The following is a 19,800-nucleotide window of genomic DNA, read 5'->3' on the forward strand; positions in this document are numbered from 1 at the left end:
GGGACTGGCTTTCCCCCCCCCCCCCCCCCCACTTTGTTTTAGTTTTCAGCTTTTCAAAATGCATTATTTTTCCTTGGTTATTGTAATTGTGCACCTTCAAGGATCTTACTGTCGTTAAAGCTGGGCATAGACATTTCCTACTGAAATTCCCATGGCCAGTCCTGGCTGCCCTGTGTCTGCTGCTCAGTTTTCCTGGAAGTGTGGCTCCAGGTAGGCTACTCATAGGCTTGAAGGAAAGGAAAACTAGGCAGGATCCTGTTGGGAACCCTGTTGGTTCTCACTGGAATCCTGCCAGGTTTGCACAGGCACTTGATTTAAAGTAAGGTGTATCACCTTCAGCAGCTGGGCCAGTGGGTGTGAAGAATTGTGCCTGGTCAGTTCCTGTGACATTGGCAGCAGTTAGGAATGGTTTACCTGGAGCAGTGGGATCACAGAGCAGCCTTCTGGTGGGAGCAGCAAGAGGCAGAAACCACTTAGCATGTGCTGGCTGAGAGGGTGGATGGCATTTGTGGTGACTGTTGATGGCTTCTGTGGCTCAGACAGCCCTAGCCCAGCTAGACATTCTTCCCCTCATGAGTTTGTTCCAAATGCTACAAAAATCCATCAGAGATTCCTTTTAAAGAAGATAATACTTCTGCTTGGGAGGTCTCTGAGCTGCGAGGTGCTGATGAGTGCACTGGGAAGTATCACTCCATGCTTGCTCTTGTCTTCTTGTCTATAGCATTTGGTGTTACCAGGGGAGGCAGCAGTTTGAGCTAAATGAAATCTGGTGGGAATAGCAGCTCAGATGTTCGCAGTTTTCAGAATAAAAATTCCATCTTCATTGGTGAAGAGTAGCTGTGCATTGAAAAAAAGTTGTTTTGTGGCTTATTGTTCATTATACATTTCCAGACTCAGAAATGGGTTGCGGAGGCCAGGACTTCAGTGGAACTCTTGGCTGTCAGGTTCTGTTGTGATGAAGAAAACAAAATTCAAAAGCCAGGAATGCATGCCTGCATGGGTAATAAGAGTATTGAGAATTCTCATTGTTAATTATATTAGAAAATTAAAATAATAACATTTATGTTCCAAGGAACAAGCTAATTGCTGACTATTAGAATCTGGTTGAAAGCTATTCTGAGGTGTTCATTAATCTCATATTTAGTTATTGCTTCTTCTTGTGTCTTGAGCTCAGCATCTCAGCTGGAGGGGAGGATTACATGGAGCCCCCAGCCTCCCAACTGTGTGTGATGTGTCACATCTGGGGGCCTGTCTGACTTGGCTGCTCCTTTGCCCCTGCAGTGCTCTGGGTGTGATTCCCAGCTGGGAATGGGTGGCTGGAGCAGGGGGCTGGGTGCTTCCCAGGCAGCTGCTGTAAGTCAGGGAAGTTCCAGGGAACCACATGATCAGTGTGAATGAAGGGAGATTGCTTTTGCACTGGTTCTGGTGGAGTTTGGATTTCTGTCAGTGGGGTGTTAATTCAGTTCAGGGAGTTAATAGAGGGCAGTGGGGGGATGTTCTGAGGAGGTCACAGCAGCCAGGCTATCAGTCCTGGTGGGAAGCACTCGGTGCTCCTGGTAAAAAGCAGGGTACTGCAGGAGACACTCAGAGGGAACTTCGGGTCCCTGGCAGCCCTGTACCTAGGTCCCTTATTCACAGAGGATGGTTTCACCTTGAGGTTTAGTTCTCTTCATTTCTTCTGCACTTTGGAGGGATAGAAGCCTTCCTCCTTTTCGTTGTGGATTTAGTTGGAGCAATTTAAAGCTCTTTGTTCCTGTGCTAACACTGCCCCTTGCTGTAACTCCTCCTGGCCCTCCTGCCCTCAGCCAGCCCTGTTCCTGCTGCACGAGGCAGGACAAAAGGGTTTGGACAGTGCTGGACAAGGGGCTCTCAGCAGCCACAGCCTGAGCAGTGCTGACCTTTGGGCTGGGTCCCACCACTCTGCAATGTCACTTTTCCAGACACTTCTCTTTCATCCCAGGATCACACTGGCAATTTATAGTCACTCTGTGATGATCTGCATCGTCCACCTTTTTATTCTCTTGTACTCTCCAAACAATGAATGTGTGTTACTGTAAGAAATCATTGTGATTTTTTTTGTGTCATGTGCTGAGCTTTGATTTTCGGTGGCATTTGTAGCTGCTTGTTCAGAAGATGTTGAGTATCACAGTGGATACTGGTGATCTCTGGTATTTAGTCTTAGAAAAAGGCTGTTATATCATATTGAGAGGATCAGATTTGTAATGCACAAATGTGGTGTCTCTTCAGTGCCTCTGAAACTCTTGACTTTTCTTCAAAAAGATTTCTCTTCAAAGGTTGTGGATCTGCATTGCTGTGTGGTGATATTTTTATCCTAATATTTACTGTGGAAAAATAATAAGATAATTCTGTTTAACTTTGCTTTTTATTGTTTCTTTGAGCAATTAAAGAAATGACTGTGGCTGTCTTCCCACAAAAAGGTGAATGGATATTGGTTTCTTTCAGAGTGTTTCTTAACTACCATCTGGCCATGGTCATATCTTTCTGCCAGTAACCTCCAAATTCCTGTTAATAATTTCCCTCCTAAGATGGTAGATAGTTTTTAAATTCTGATTTCAGAAGAAATTCCTACTATGCCTGTACCAAGTATGTTGTATTTTTTTCTCTTCCATTATGAACCAGTGCAATAGTAATAGATGCACTACACTAATGTAGTTGTCATGGTATTAATAATTGGAAAGCTGTCTTTACTTCTTGTAATGTTTCTGGTAATATCTTTTGTTGATGAGGCTCCCTAGTGATTTAATTATCATCTTGAGATGAGAAAGACAAGGACTAGGAATTTAAGAGGTTGTAACTTAATCAGTGTTGGGGGAATCCATTACTTCTGGTGAGAGTTAATGCATCATTTTGCAAAATCAACTTGCACACTTTCCAGCAGCCATCATCATCCTGTGCTCAAAGTTGCATTTCATCAAAATCTGTTGCTTGAGGACCTCAGCAAATAATTATGCACTGAAATTTTGCATACAAAGAAAACTAAATGCACAGTGAAGAGACTTCTGGATGCCTTAGGATTTTAACTTTTACATTTTTCGAATCCTGTACTGCATTAGTGTATAAACTCTGTAGAGAATGTTAGTTGACTCTCTTCACGTTTTGGTCAGACAAAACAATCCCTTTAGGCCTGAAATTCAAGGACACCCTGCAGCCTCAGGCCCTGAAAAGTACAAACAGAAGTGAGTTGGAGGGGAGGAAACTGGGGGAATATGACTTCATTACCTGGAGCTGTAATTGGAGTATTAACCCTTGATATGTAAATGGACCAAATTTATAACTGTCTGAAAAACTCCATCGTCCATCTTGGGAGTAGCCCCTCCTGGAGGCTTTTGACTACCCAAAATGTGCCTTTTGAAGGTCTTCAATAAATACTTACTTTTATTCTCTTAACCTTGTCTAGCCTCTGTTCTAGGTAGCCACTCCAAGGCATCATCTTATCACTGGGTCAACTGCTATTGTTCTGTAGTGCTAAAGTCACCACTTACTAGAGCTGCAATTAAAAATACATTCTTATATAAGAAAAAGAAAAGTGGCCTAATTCTCAGGTGATTTGCGTAGTTGCTTCCAAAATATGGAAGTGATGTTTAGATTTCCCTGGAACTTGTGCCATCAACTCCAGAATATGGGAGGAGGGAAGCAAAAGCTGGACACCAACTTGCTGTAGAATAGGTGTAAGAACACCTGGCCATGAGTAGAGAAAAGATGGGTCAGAAATATTGCTGGCAATGGGCAGAGAGGTCCTAGAACTGGTGTAGCTCTCACCCAGAGTGAGAGGTCACTCACAGTCCACAGTGGGGGCTCAGGTGAACAGAAATCCTCTGATGTTTTAATCTCACTGTGCGCAAATTAAACTGGGAACGATAACTCAGAGTATCACATTCCTGACTGTGGTGTCTAATGAACTGTAATTAAGGCTCTGGTGTGTAATGCTTTATCTTGTGGAAGAGTATGATGCATTTTTACCCAGACAAGTGTTCCAGCATCGAGTTAAACTTCTGTTAATGTGTAACTTGGTATTCAGGTGGTGATGCTTACATGTCTTTCAATTTTCTTAAGCTTGTATGTACATTCCCAAAGTGTTCAGTTTCCAAGCGAGCTGACCTGGCTGGGGTTGTTTGCTTCATTCAGGAGAGGCTGAAAGCCCAGCAGTGCCAGCGAGCGAGAGCACGGTGTGTGCCGTGTCCGAGTTGCACGAGGTGCTGCTTCTGCTGGGACTTTCACTGAAGCTAACCCAGGGCGTTTTCAAATGCTGCAAATCTGCCAGTGATACAGCATTGCTCAAAACAGGTCTGGCAGTTTTTTTCCAAATTATTTTATGAATTGACTACAACCATTTCCATATTAGGAATTTTCTGTACTTTTGTACATTTTTGAACTGAAATACTTGTGGCAAGCAAGCAATGAGCATGGTTCTGAATATTATGAAATGCTTAAGTTCTCCAAGTCTTTAACTTCTGTCTCAGGAAATTGTTTTTGTGTTAGAAATTATTTTCATGCTAGAAACTAATAATGCCACTTGAATGTCGTGAATAGATTAATTAGCTGTTTGATGACAAGCTCTTCTGAAAGAAACTAATTGTTGCATTTAATGCTTAGAAACGTTTTATCTAACGTAGATGAAACCTTTTGTTAAGCACAGTGGTATTTAAAGCAGAGACGCTGTTGTAATTAGTAACATTTTTAATTGCTTGGTGCAGCTGTGCAGCCCCGGGTGTGCAGGGTGGTGCTGGGGGCGAGGGCAGCCCAGCAGAGCTCTGTGCTGCTCACAGCATTTCCAGGGGCACGGCTGCTGTGCCCTGAAAAACCCCGGGATGTGCAGCTGGGCTCTGGGCAGTTACTCCTGCATCCCTGTGGCCGCCGGTCCGGGCAGCACGGAGGCTCCCTGCGCTCCCCAGGGCAGCTGGCAGGGCTCTGCGTGTCCTGGCCACATCTCTTGCTTTAATGTTCTCTTTCACCAGCATGTCTGGACTCTTTTTGCCTTTTAAGGCATGGCATCTAAGGGGGCCTTCGGGTTACAGTCTTGGGAACGTTGGGATTGCAGGGACATTTTGCACCATTTCCTTTAAACAAAAACAAACCCAAAAAACTTCAATGGATTCTATAGGATTACTTTAAGTTCTTGACTGTTTTCTCATTAAAATTTCTTTCTTTTAGTATTTGTGGGATGTTTGGTATTTACTCATGATTGGGATTAAATGAGGTTTTAAAGGATACAGACAGATTCGGATAGTGATGAAATAGAACTTTCACTTTTTAAAATAGCCAAACGGGCTAGTTAAACTAGAGGCTGTGCAGACCAAATACTTGACAAAGTTTATGATTATACCTTTACTTCTTAAAATCAATAAATTACTTAATTTATCTGTTTGTTACCAGATTTACAGTACTGTGTTTTAATATTGTTTTGACTAGCCAGGTTTCCAGCACAAGCTAGCTTCTGAACACGGATGGGAACATGAAGCCAGTTCAGAAGTGTTGATTTTTTTTCTCTTTTTTAAAAGCCGAATAGAGAATTCTCATAAGTGAAGCAATGGAGGTTTTTCATACTTTATTTAAAAATCACGCAAGTAGGATCTCAGTCATATGCTGTATTCCAGCAGAGTATGTGTGCAGCTGCCCAAGACAACAGGGCAGTTATATCTGCCCATTTTGTTTAAATAGCAAAGATATAAAAAGCTCTGCGTCCTTACAGCTTGACTTAAAGGAAGGTGTCAGGAATTGGAGTGGAGAGGACACTGCACCCTTGCTAGGAGGGTGGGGAGGGAAAGGTGGGGGCTGTACTGGGAGGTACCTCCTGAGTGCCCCACGCAGGTGTTACTAACAGCTCATAAATGCTGGTACAGAACTGGTGACTGCTGACTTCAGTGACACTAACTACTAAATTAGTCTGTAAAACTGACAGGATTTGACAGTGATTTTTAAGGAAGGCTTTATTTCCCTGCTTTGGTGCCTGAAAGTGAGGCTTGCTAACAGAGCAGTCAAGCTGGATTTAGTCTCCATTTTGTTACCTGTAGCCAGCTTCACTCTGTGTTACTGTTGTGGTAAAGCCTGTGTGAGTAGCCATATAGCAGCAAATGGGACTAATGGGAAAATATTTTATTCTCCATTCTGCCCCCACTACTTCCAGCTGGCAGTGGCTGAGGAAGATGCAGATGACTCAATGCATACAAAATTACGTTCAGTGTGGCACCATAGAAATGTATGATGGTTTCTTTGACCTATTTTTGCCCGTCTTGTTGAAGAACATGATATGCAAATGCTGGTCAGATTGTGACAAAATTGGACTTGAAGAAACCAAGCTGAGTAGTCCTGCTGTTTAAGAATTTTCACTCACTGCTGTGTGCTTTAATTCTGGTTTTTATCAGCACCCTGGAGCCCTGTTCTGAGGTCTGGCTGCACTGCTCTGCAGAGCTCCCTGGGCTGGTGGCCTGTCCCTCTCTGCTCCCCTGGGGCAGGCAGGGGCACGCTGGGGCTTCTTGAGAGAATTTGCCTGCCTGACCTTGGTGAGCTGCAGCTGCCTCTGAGGAACCTGCCCTGTCTGGCACCAGGGAGCATCATTAACAGACCAGCTTGTGGGGCTTGGGAATTAGAATGGCTGTAAAATCTGCTTGCAGACACTGCCAGAATGAGCACGAGACAATGAATGGGAAAATTGAGCCTCAGATATTGGGGAAAAAGGGGGTGGAGAACCATCTACCTCCCTTAGTTTTTCTGTTTGATGACACTGTAGCCATTGGCACAATTCATGCACTGTAGATACAAAATAAACCTTTCCATTTATGAGTTGTTCACTTTAATGGGTTGTTCAGGAATTAAGTGATTAATACAGAATATTAATGGGAAAGTTAAAAATGTGAGCCTCAGTGTTGGGATTTTGTTCATTATTGTCTTGAAGGACTTGTTTCTTATGAAAATATTATGATTTGTGCCACACAGGAATTATAGTTTCTGGGGACTGGAGGCACAGGTTCCTGTGGAGAGGAATTAGTGGGAGAAACCAGTTATCTTTGGCCTTGTTTAAAGCATGCCTCTCTGTATGGTCTTCAAATGAACCTTCCTGTAGGGGTGGGGTTGCTAAAAAACTGTTGATGGAATTTTGTTTATGGGACAGGTGGCACACTACATCCATTTTTGTCTAATCTGGAAGGTTTGTTTGAATCTCATTCAGATTTCAATGGGGAAATGTCATGTGCCTGAAACAAAAACCTCCTTGCAATGTGCCTTGGCTTCAGATGCTGTTCAGTGGTTTGTTTGGTCAACTGCTTGGTGGATAAAACCTAAAATACATCTAAATCAGACTTTTTTTTTTTTGGGTGGGGGGGTTCATTGTTTTTGTTTTCTTAGGAAGAACTATATTTGTTTTATCTGTCAAAACCTACCGTGTGTTTAATGGTACTTGAATTGGAATTGGTTTTGCATTTATCTAGCAGATAAGAATGTTTGTTGTATAAATGTGTCCAAGCAATAACAAAACTCTGTACTAGTGCAGTTAGCAGGAAATAAGTCACTACATCATGTCTGTAGCTTTTTTTCTTCTAGATTCTATGATTAAGTTCACTTTAAAAACTGATGCATTTCTGGTTTAGCCAGTTGAGAATTTCTTCTGTTCACTGTAGTTCAATTAATTTTTTTGTGGAATAAGCCTTAGTTTTGATGTCATAAATGCTTTGAAAAAAAACATTCTGTTGTTGATTTTGAGTGTTGATTACCCTCACTCTTAAATATGACCCTTTCCCTAATACACCATCAAAATGTTTCAGGCCTCAGCAATATGTTCTGTATTTAGAATTGGTCTTCTGCCTAAACTGAGAAGGGGAAGTCAGCAGTAGCTGAATCTTAGGGTTATAGAAAACTGCTGGAGGCGGCAAAAGATCAGCTGATTTAGTAAAGATTCCACAATATTTAATACACTGGAGTTTTGCCACATTACAGCCAAAAGTGAACTAAGAAATAATGAAAACTTTGCAGCTCCGTGTAAAACACTAGAGGTGCAGTGATCTGAAACTCATATTTTCTGCTTTTATTTCTACCATCACCAGCAAAGCCAGACCAGAAGTGAATTGGGAGGCCTGGTGAATTTCTCTGGCTTGGTTTGATTGTGTTTGTGCCATTAGAGCACAATTTAGTTTACCCAGGGTGCTGAATCACTGGTGGTGCTTAAGCTTCCCTCTCTGGTTAAGTGTTGTTTTCCTAAACTTCCTATCTTGCTGGGAAAGTTTAATACTCCTTTGTGATTTAAGGCCCCTTGCAGCCTCTTACTAGAGTTAATAACACTTTTCATGGAGTCTTGAGGATGCAGAGCAAGAGCACGCGGGAAATCAGTCATTTTTTGCTTAGGGTAAAAGATGGTTTCCTGCTGGAGGAGCAGGACTGTGTTTGAGCCATATGATCCCAAATATTCATATCTGTGCCAGCTGTTTCAGATGTGGGTTGCATGTGCTTTGCAAGGAATGAGACCCACTTCGTTTCATGCATAAAGTTGGGACTGCTGGGCCAAGGAAATGAGAACAATAAATCTAGATTTTAATTCCAGAAAGTTCAAAGTCTTCAGATACTTTAAGCAGTGTAAAAGCAATATATTCCTCCCTATTTTGTGCATGTGTATTCTGCTGCGCCATTAATTTAAACAGTCTGGATGTAAAAATGTCTTGCTAGTGTGACATTCTTACTAAAATTCTGTGGGTATTTTTCAGGCAGAAAAAATGCTGACCATTTTGTGGTTTTTTTGGAAATCATGCGTAATTATCATTTAACCACACAGTGAGGCTTTCTGTGGTAATGTTTTAGATAAACAGGAAAACTAATTTTTTACTTTGTTTTCATTGCAAAACTGTCTTTTTTATTTTTAGTGCAAAGTTCTTTGATTATTTTCCTCAAAAATATAGCACAACATATTCTGACAGGAAAAATACACCACTTGCAACCTCCTAAAAGATCTTTTTCAGTGTTGGTACCTGTCACAGCAGGTCTTCTCCATTTTGGGGAAATACAGTGTTTTATGTTTGATGTGCCTGTGTTGCCAAGAAAGTGATGTCAATATGAGCCATTTACATAGCCCCAAGGCAGATGATTTCTTCATTAAGGGCCCTTCTCCAGGGGAGTTTGCAGGAAAGTTGAGATGAATTGCAATAACGCTGGGAGGCTGGTGTGGCTGACTCCAAGGACACTGGATCCCGGAGCAGAGGCTCTCTCTCAGGAATTCCCTGGCCCTGAGTTGTGGTGGCTCCATGGAGCTGCTCTGGGGACTCAGTGCAGGAATTGCCTCGGCAGTGCTGCACACCCCGGGCAGTAACACTTGCCAGATTATTCAGGGCTGAAAGCACAAAGTGGCATCATTGGGAAGCACATCTCCTGTTTAAACCTCTGCTTGGGGCTTTTTTCTCCTGCCTGTGAGACGTGGTGTTGGCAGATGGGGGATGAAGGGCAGGGATGCTCAGTCACAGCATGGGAGCACTGCACACGCTGGCAGAGCCAGACCTTTCCTCAGCTTAACTGAGCATAGCTCATTCCTTCTGAACCTGCTTTGTAGACCACATCCTTACAAGACAAAGGTGTTACTGCAGCTGGCCTGGGATACCTCTGCATGGACCTGAACATCCAGAATTAGCAGATGTTTCCGTCATGACAAAGTTGCATTTTAATGCAATACTCACTGTACTTACTCTAAGAGTGGAAGCAGAAGAGAAACCAAAAGTGACTGTTAAAAAAGACAAAGATTAGTGGTAAAAGAGGGCTATCCCAGTTTTAGGGTGTGGAGGAATTAGAGTGGAATAGAAAACTCTCTGAAGTTCTTGTTTGTTTTGTCCGTCAGAGAAAACTTTCTCTCTTGCCTCGGCCCAAGAAAGCTATAGCTGTGTTATTTGTGGGGGAGAGCAGTAATTCATGTAAGTGGAGAATTCCACCACATTCAACTTCTCATTTTTCCTTGGTAAACCAGCCTTGAAACTTCGGCTTGTGGAAAAACTTGTCAAATCTCATCACCCTAAACTCTGAAAAGATGTGTGATTTGAAGGTGGGAGTTGCCTCCTATGTTGGACAAATGTCATGGTGTATTTTGTTGGCCAAGACCTGTGCTCTGATACTGTGCTGTTCCTCTGGTTGTCTGTTTTTTTTTTTAGCTAGTCTTGGAACTGCAGTTGTGGGAGGCAGAAGCAGGATCCTGGGTTTTGAGTGTTACAAAGCAAGGACTGAGCCGTAGCAGCTGGGGAGTTGGGTTTTTTCTCTGCAGCTTCATGTCTCAGCCACCTGGAGCAGTGCAAACTTGGATGGAGCATGGAGGCTTCTCAGGAGGGCTGGAGGTTCTGGATCCTTGCTTCCTCTTCCCAGGAGAGTGTGTGTCGTCAGCATGGAAAGGAAAGGCAGCAGTTTTATCTGGGATGGGAGCTGTGGCTGCAGGCAGAGCCAAGGAAGCTCTGGAGAAGGGACTTCCCTGCAGTTTGCAGTGGGGCACTCACTGCCTCACAGCCACGCCAGCCAGGGGTGTGCCTGTTCATTTATGTACACTGCCTCATAAGTTGTTTATTTCATCCGTTAAAAACCACAGTGATAATGAATGTTAACACATGCTTGGTTCATTTTTTTTTAATGAACCCTATCACTGGATGAGCCGTGGCCTTTGAGAAGCAGCTTTGGTTCATGCAGCAGCATTTGCACAACATTTTTTAGATCTCTGAGTAAGTCGTGGGGCTGTGGAATCAACCTTGTGTATTTCACTTTCATTTCTTGTATTCTGAGTAGTTTGCTTTTTCATTGAAGACGAAGTTAGATTCCTCTCTGAGTGAATGGCCAGTGAAAGTGATAGCAGGTATGCTTTATTGAAGTTTCATGTAACTTGTAACTACAAGTTGGGAGGATGCTTCTGGCAAGTGTATAAATGTGTAGGAGGACAAGATTATCCTGATGTTTTAAAGAGAATATATTTTGTATTGAGGATTGAGATTTCTATTGTGATTAGGAAAAGGGAAGTTTCTGTAGGAGCACAGCTTTTTTCTGATGAAGTGATTAATGTGGATTTCGTGTTTTGCCGTGGCTTAGCTGTGAGACAGGAGTGGCAGGTGGCAGGAGGGTATTGTCTGTAGCACTGGCAGCATGGACAGTCTTTGAGAAGGGGAACATATATTTTTATTGCAAGAAAAATGCTAATAGATTTAGTTGTAATCTTATTTGAAGTACCAAAGAGTTAGAAATAAATGGTGTGTATGGGACTATTGTCCTTTTCCTGTCGCCCTCCATCAGACAGGGAAGCAATTGGGATTTTCTCCAGCCTCTCTGATGAATTTATCAGTAGAGTTGGGCTGCCACACCCCAGGCCACTGCTGCTGCTGCACGTCCTAAACTGATGGCACATCTTTACTTGCATTTGAAATGCTTTGGGTTAAGTCAGGCCTAAGTGTACACAGCTAAGGTTTTTTTCTTATAAGAGTGTGTCACAGGTAAATGTGAAAGAAAGAAATTTTATCATTTCTTAAGGGATAAAATGAAATCTAAATGTAGAGTTGCTCTGGAGTTTATTAATTCTGGGTTTGGGAATATGTAAATAACACAGGATTATTTGGGTTCATTGCTCCAAGTGCCTCTTCAGTACGTAATTAATTTCTAATGCTGTTTGAAGGAAACTCTTTGGTCTCTTTTGAGCTTTGCCAGCCAAGATGGGTGTGTTGGCCTTGAAGAAGAAATGCTGCCTGGTGTGGAGAAGAGTCAGTGTAAAAATTCATCAGCGAAACGCCAGAGTTGTTGCCCAGTGCAGCACCTGATGTGCCAGAGATTTTGGCTCCTTCACCCTAATGTTGGTGGCACAATTCAGAGTTGTTCATGTTTTGAGAAAATGAACCTAATATTTGGGGCTTGTACTACAGTACTTCTAGAGAATAATTGCAGAAGCGTACCTTTAAAAGAAAAAAAATGTTTACAAGTGTCATATATTAGTGTCAAGAAAAATAGAAACTTTATTATATTGGAGAATCTAGAAGTAGAAATTGTGCTGGCTAACATTTAGCATTAAGTTGTGATGTTGATCCTTCTTGTAAGAGCAAAGATTATTTTTTAAAGCTTTTTTCTTTTTAATTGCATTCAGTGTCATCTTCAGTTTTGAGGCTTGTGTTTACAGAGAAGATGAACTTCATTACATGCTAATACTTTAAAATGAGGCTGTGTCTGGACAGTAGGTTTTTTTTTTATGTGTGTCATTGCTGAAATCATAGTTTGAATTTGATTCTGCTTTGATTCTGAATATTCCATTTCACGCATGATCTTTCTTTCTGAAGCTATTCAGTGTCAAAGATAAAATCTGAAGTGTTTAATCACTGGGTATCCATTGAGAATTTGTTTGATGTGAATTGGCCTGCTCTGTTAGCTGACAAAAATTAGTGTGGCATCTGCTGTCTTTAATGAATATGTGCTAAGTGAACTGTGGGAGGCTTTCCAACCAAGAGTGAGGTTTTTTATTAAAGTAGTTTGGTTGAGTTTTAATCTGGTTTTAAATTTACATTTTCTGCTGTATTATGAAGTATGTGGCAAATGAGCATGAGGGGTATTGTCCTTTTCTTAGAATTACTGCTCATGTTAGTGGCAAAAATGCTTTCTTGGTTACTTCTTTCAAAATCCTATTTCTTCATTTTGCAAGTTTTGTTGTGGAAGGCAAAGACAAACCAATGGGTGAAGCATAAAAAGTACTTGAAGGAAGTTTTTCTGCAAAACATTGAAATTGGCAAAGAAGGATTTAGCAGAAATTGGTTTTTATCCTGGATTCTGTCAGTCTTCTAAACTTATGTTTGTGCAAAACATTCAGATTGTTGAATATTTGGGTCTGAGGAAAGAATCTCGCTTAGTTCCTCATCTTCTGATTGAATTGCTTACTGCAGATAGAATTTTGTGGCACAGCAAGAAGAGAATTCTTTCTAAAAAATGTCAGTGGGTGAATGGGGGTGGTTGTCCTGAAAACCAAAGCAAAACATTCTTAAGGCCTTCCTTGCTTGTCCTGGAAAATGCAGAAACCCCAACAAAACAAGAGAAAACCCCCAAGTCATCCGTGCAGCTGCTTCAGGCGTGGTGAGAGCTGTGTGCCCGTGGTGTCCCAGTGGTGTCCCATGGTGGTGGCAGCTGTCCGTGCTGGCCTCGGGAGGGGAATATATTTTAGTTCTGTCCACTGGGCAGACTTTATTTCAACTACAGTGAGTGCCAGGGTTTTATCCTAAATGGTGAATTCAACTCTTGTTGAATTCAGAGTGCGCACGTGTTAACTCTTCCAGTACATCCTCTGAATTTAGTGTGACCTGTCATTATGCCAGTTCCATGTTTGTGATTGCAGCACCAAGGGATTTTCCTTCATTTCGTAGCTGCTTGTTTTATTGTGCTATAAGGGAATGATAAAATATGTTTTTATATGAAATGTAGTGTACTGATGATGATAAATGTGGAAAAGGCAGGCATTTTTGGAGACTGGTAGAAATCCTGAATCTGTTCTATTTTGAATTGATTTAGGTCTCAATTGGTAGTGAATTTTAAGTAATAATCTTTATTGACATGTCTTTGACAATCACACAACATTAATACTCTGTAGTTGTGCTTGAGGTTGACAAATGCATTCCATCTTCTAGTTTTGGAATAGTGTATCATGAGTAAAAAAATGAAGTAAAATGTTTGAGGTACTGTTTGCATGTTAAGCCAGTGGCCTGCAGGGGTTTCATGCTTTTTGGGGTGTCTTGGTCATTTTGATGTTAGAGTCCTTGTAATTGGGCTCAGTTGTTCTTTGTTGAATGGGACAAATCCAGAAAAACCTTACATTACTTTGCTTTTGTTTTTGCTCCCTACACAGTGCCCTGCTGTAAACTAAAATCACACATTCCTGAGCGTAAACCGATATCATGTTCCCAATGGAAATTTCAGGAATACTTGTGGCTACTTTCAAAATGTGGAAATCTATTTATTTTTTTTTCCACTTGTTTTTCTTCCCAGCTTTTGGCGCTGACGGCGTTCATCTGCATAGAGACCATCATGGAATGCTCCCCGTGCGAGGGCCTTTATTTCTTTGAGTTCGTGAGCTGCAGTGCACTGGTGGTCACCGGAGCTCTCCTGCTTTTGTTCAGTCTCAACCTTCACACAAGAATACCCCAGATCAACTGGAATCTCACTGTAAGTTAATTTAAATCCTCACTGTGTTAAAAATAGCTGCAAATGTGATTTAAGTTTGGTCTTTGCTTTCTCCTGTGGTTTAGTATTGTGTGTGAGTGTTCTGTATGCTGGGTAAAGTATACATTTTACTTACATTTATTTTGAATGCTAACAGCAGAATGAGCTGTAAAATGTAGCAAGATTAAACTACACCAAATAGAGCTAAAATTGTGTTCTGGTAGATTGTCTTTGTGAGGACAAACTTCCTGCTAATGCCAGCAATTATGTTTTGTGGGTGAAGTGGATAAACATGCAGTTATTTAACTTTGTAAAACGTTAAAATGATAAAAATGTAGTTATTTGACTTTGACAGATGCTGTATTTACAGCAGCATGTTGTTCTCTCTTAACCTGGAATTTTTTTTATATTAGGACAAATTTGCTACATATATTTTCTTACATAGACTAATACAATCATTGGGCAGTAGTGTAGAAAATTAAGTGCTTTCTGTGAAAATTGGGTGTTTTGTATTGCCTACACACCTATTAAGTATTGACTGGCAATGCTTAATGTGTTCTCAGATATGAGGAGTTTTAGGAGGAGAACTGCTGGCAGTGCACATTCCTTTTGTACATGTCTCTATTTTCATGCTGTATTCTGAGTTAAACTTTCAGACTGGGTTGCATAAACACAGGTCACAAAATCAACATGTTAAGTCACTGTAGCAAAAGATCTGTCAGCTTCAAGGGCAATATTTATACCAGCTTCTTTGGACAGTACAGATACAATTGTGCCAGTGTTCTGTGTTATAACAGTAATTTTGCAAGTACTGTTGGAGTCCCAGAGGTTTTTAGGCTTCTGTGTGATTTAAAAAAAAAAAATTAAAATGTAATTTATTAATGCAGCAGTTTGCTTAGTTTCTCAACCTAAATGACTTGGTTAAATTGAGACTTGGTTAAATTGGTGGAATTAGATGATCCTTTCTACCCTGGGGCTTCATAGTTAGTTGATGAACTCCTTCTAGGAATGCTTGGTAGATAGATAAGGTGTCCTGTGGCTGAACTGTACAGAAATTATCCCTTTGTGGTGGCATCAATTGTGCCTGCATAGCACTTGTTAGGAGGTATTTTGGGCAAGGGGGCAGGGTTAAAAATCCAATCAGTTGTGCTTTGGAGTTTCTTTGTTTTGTTTTATAACAGTTTTTGAGCAGTGGTCATGCTCTGCACCCCCTGCCTAATCAGCACTGGAGCAATGTGAGCAGGCTGGGGGCCAACCAAAGGGCACCTGGAATACCCTGCAGTGCTTCAGTTCAGATTGCCACAGCCAGGGGCAGAAGGAATCTGCCATGATCTCCTAAGGCTTGTTCTGTTAGTTGTGTACTGGAGGTGAAATGCTTCTCCCATCCTTGTACCAGAGTTCTTCAGAAGTGAGAAGGGAGCTGGCAGCTTGTGTCTTCCATGACCTGATGAGACCATCCTTCTTCCCGGTGTTTCTTACAGATTCCAGCAATCTGATTATATTTGATTTTTATTTATGATTATTTGATCTTAACAAACAGTTGGGACTGTTCCTCTGACAGGAGTGAGAGATTACCTTCAGTATTCAGAGTGCTTGGGACCATTCTGTGATTCTACAGCTGTTTCTGCTCCTGCAGGTACAGAGTGTGAGATCAAAGCTTGCTGATAAAACACCTGGGGGACATTACTTTGGCCAAGTTAGTAGGAAATTTAAGAATGTAGGGTTCTGGCTGACTTTTTTTTCCTTTTGCTTTATTTGGCATTTTAGTTTTTACAATTTAAATGTATGTTCATACATTATTTGCCCCTTTCAATATCTATTACTTCCCCGTGTCTTGATGGTTATTTTTATACTTTCTCAGGCTCTGTATATGACACAGTTATTACAGGAGCTGCTTTCTGAACAACAATCCTTCACATCCCTGAGTGCTTTAGGAGGAAGTCACTCCTGCTTATGTATAAATTCATCAAGATGCATGCTTTTAAAAATATATATGACTTTTATAATGCATATTTCCCTTATGGAAGGTCTCAAGCATTGCATTTAGAAGCTGTGTGAGAAGAAGAGGCTGTTGCAGTGCTTGAAGGAATTTAATCAACTTAAATTTAGGAAGAAATCTTTCTTTAAAAATAGCACTTCTTCCTAGGAACCATTGAAAACATTTGCTTTCAAATGATCCTATGTATTAGAAAGTACCTGGCCATCAACTGCTATTGTCCAACACAGGATTATTTCTTTTAAAAGCTTATTAAAATTAGAATTCTTTCCACTGTTTTGTGGATATTGGCAGATGTCCCCTGTCCCTGGCTGGAATGAAAATGTGGATGAGTACAGACTAGGATCTAACAGATATGCAAAGTTGCTAAATTTAAAAAAAATGTATCTTTTTAGCCATTTCAGGATAAGATATTTGTTTTGAGCCTAATTAGAGACTTGCCAGTAATTTTCATATCTTCCTGAAGTAAACATGCAAGAAACATGGAGCTGGTGAGGGCAGAAAAGAGCCTTGTCTGGGTGTATTGGAGAGAGGCTGGTTTGTTCCAGCAAGATGAAAGAACAGTCCCTTGTCTGTGTTGTGCAGCACTATCAATATTATGCAAAAATGCAAAAGCTGGAGAACCTGTCAGTGGAAATTTCCATTTCCTTTATGCCTCAGAGCTCAAAGGGAGCCTATTCTGCAGGGAGACAGGAGTGGCCCAGGGGAATGGGGAGCACAGCAGCTCCTGCTCCACCAGGAGATCAGGCACATTTGCTTTCAGAGAGAGCTAATGAATTCTCCTATAGTTTAGTCTTTGCCTAAATTATCCTTTTTTCTTTTTTCTAAAATTCATGATTTGCATCTCATGTGATGTACAGGGAGATCTGAAGGCCTGGTATCCAAGGGGTGAGCATGAGCTGGCCTGCAGGAGCAGCAAAGGTGCTGGAGTCCTGGGACTGTGACTGGGATCCTGCCCTGGGATCTGCTGCCCAGGGCTGGGCTCTGACTGGGATCCTGCCCTGGGATCTGCTGCCCTGGGTATGGTATGACTGGGATCCTCTCTTCTGCTCAGGGAGACACCTCAGTGGTACCAGGGAGCTGGGAACGCTGGAATTTGGCAGTGTCCCTTGGGTGGATGTTTGTGTGACAAGGGAAATCTGATTGTCTGAGTACCAATGTAAATCACTGCATGATCAGCCAGTAGAATGAGCTGTTTGTCTGTGTGTAGAGAAGAAAATCTTCCAAGGCGTTTTGACCATTGATTTTTTGTTCTAAATTATTTTCTTGAAGCACTCACTGGAGTTATGGTAGTGTATTTTTGGGAGTCCAGTTCTGACTGCAGTTTTTCAGCTTAGAGCAGCTCAGAAGTGAGGCATAGGACTGAGCACAACACAAAATCAGTTCCACTGGGCTGGACTCAGTCCCAGGGAAGCACCAGGGAGCAAACAGGGACCCAGGTGTGTGTTAGAACACGACTGTGACTGGGATCCTGCCCTGGGATCTGCTACCCAGGGCTGGGCTCTGACTGGGATCCTGCCCTGGGATCTGCTGCCCAGGGCTGGGCTCTGACTGGGATCCTGCCCTGGGATCTGCTGCCCCGAGTGTGGTATGACTGGGATCCTCTCTTCTGCTCAGGGAGACACCTCAGTGGTGCCAGGGAGCTGGGAACGCTGGAATTTGGCAGTGTCCCTTGGGTGGATGTTTGTGTGACAAGGGAAATCTGATTGTCTGAGTACCAATGTAAATCACTGCATGATCAGCCAGTAGAATGAGCTGTTTGTCTGTGTGTAGAGAAAAAAAGTCTTCCAAGGCGTTTTGACCATTGATTTTTTGTTCTAAATTATTTTCTTGAAGCACTCACTGGAGTTATGGTAGTGTATTTTTGGGAGTCCAGTTCTGACTGCAGTTTTTCAGCTTAGAGCAGCTCAGAAGTGAGGCATAGGACTGAGCACAACACAAAATCAGTTCCACTGGGCTGGACTCAGTCCCAGGGAAGCACCAGGGAGCAAACAGGGACCCAGGTGTGTGTTAGAACACACAGATCAGCTGGGAAGTTCTGTGCTGCCTGAGCATTGATTTCATCATCTCTGCAGGGCTAGTTGGTTTTTATTTTTGCAGCAGTGAAACCTGGTGTGGCAAAGCAGCTGACACTTGAAGAAGTTGGCAGAAAATTTCATGTGATGCCTGAATGACAAAACGGTCCTGTGCCAGCCTTGCCTCTGCACACTATTATAATTGCAAAGCTGTAGCTCAAAGTCCTTCACAGGGCAATCTTGCTTTTTATTTCTATTTTTAATTCACTTTTTCCTCTTCTGTTTTGAAAAGACATCTTGCTTTCCTTAGCTGTTGAATGAAAAATTAAGTCAGTCATCCTTGACCTTTATACTTATTGCTCTCAAAATAGCAGTACCTATTAAGGATAAAAATGATGATTTTACACGTTTAAAAACAATTGGAAGAATTAATTTCCTCTGGGCTCTTATGGACTGTTCTTGTTTGGTGCATGGTGTAAATGTACTCTGTAGTAAATGCAGTCTCAGTTTTAAATACAAGAAACATCCTGTATTTTGGGAGTTATTGAAGGTGTGGTCTATGGCTTTTTGACAGTAACTTTCTGAAATGTATGTTAATGGGCTCTTCTATTGGGGAGGCAGTGCTTATATGTATTTTGTGTTTACCTAGTAACTCTAAATATATGAGGGAAGAAAGAGATGGCAATTAATGCTCATAGGGTTAATTTGGTTCTTTCTACCTAGCACTTATTTTTGCTTGATAAACCATGTTTCCATTTTTAATTGTAGTGCAAAATACTCAAACAATGTTTAATAATAGAACAAAATTCTGGGAGTTTGACAGTTGGTGCTTGGTTTAGAGGACTGACTGGTATGTTTGTAACCTTCAACTTGACAGCTTCATATAGAAGCAAGGGAAGATGTTCCCAAACCTTGCAAATAAAGTACTGGTTGGAGCAAAAATCAAGGTTGTACAAAAAAAATTAAAATAATAATTAAATGAATAATTATTAATACATAATATAAACAAATATAGAAATAAATGTTATTGCTAATTAAATAATAATTAATAACCACACTCCCCCTCCCTTCCCCTGACAAACAAACCAGCAAACCCAAACAAAACTAAAAAGAAATGTTACTTTGAGGTCTGTTTTCTATGGAAGATAAATCAGACACCAGCAGGCCACTGACTTCTGTCACCTTTTGTGGCCAAGTCAGGCTGTTGAAATGTGCAGGCTTTGCTTTCAGAGTACATTAGTTTGGCCACTTTAATCTCCATCAAGATGTAAACTTGTGGATTTCAGAAAGCAAATGACAATAGCAAGCACCAGTTTAAATGTCATATCTCTGTTTACACGAGTTTCAACTGCAATGTGGCACTGTCTGCCTTTTAAAGAGTACCTGGTCACTTGTGCAGGACAATTTACAGGATAAAGAGACAGGGCAGGAATTTTGATTGAATGATTCCTAAAAACTTGTGCGAGGTTGTGGGGAGCTGTGGATAAAGACGCGTGGATGCTACTGGAGCCTCTGAGTATCAGAGGCAGCTCCTGGTGATGTCCCAGCCTGAAAGGCTGAGCAGCAGTGGGGAAGGTTTCAGGAGTGACTTGGTGGCAGTTGCCAGGTCTGTTAACAGAGCTCTCATTGGTAGCACCAGTTCAG

The 19,800-nt window shown here is 41.6% G+C and overlaps 1 protein-coding gene across 1 annotated transcript in view; it reads left to right on the top strand.

Annotated features, from left to right (window-relative positions):
* CMTM4 (CKLF like MARVEL transmembrane domain containing 4) overlaps positions 1-19,800 on the top strand; it is a 36,155-nt gene that overhangs the window by 3,885 nt on the left and 12,470 nt on the right. Inside the window, exon 2 of the mRNA XM_041462861.1 lies at positions 13,972-14,148. Coding sequence (XP_041318795.1) covers positions 13,972-14,148 — 177 coding nt within the window. The remainder of the gene's footprint in view (positions 1-13,971; positions 14,149-19,800) is intronic.

This window comes from Pyrgilauda ruficollis, unplaced genomic scaffold (assembly GCF_017590135.1).
Source record: "Pyrgilauda ruficollis isolate IOZ18807 unplaced genomic scaffold, ASM1759013v1 scaffold160, whole genome shotgun sequence".
NCBI lineage: Eukaryota > Metazoa > Chordata > Aves > Passeriformes > Passeridae > Pyrgilauda > Pyrgilauda ruficollis.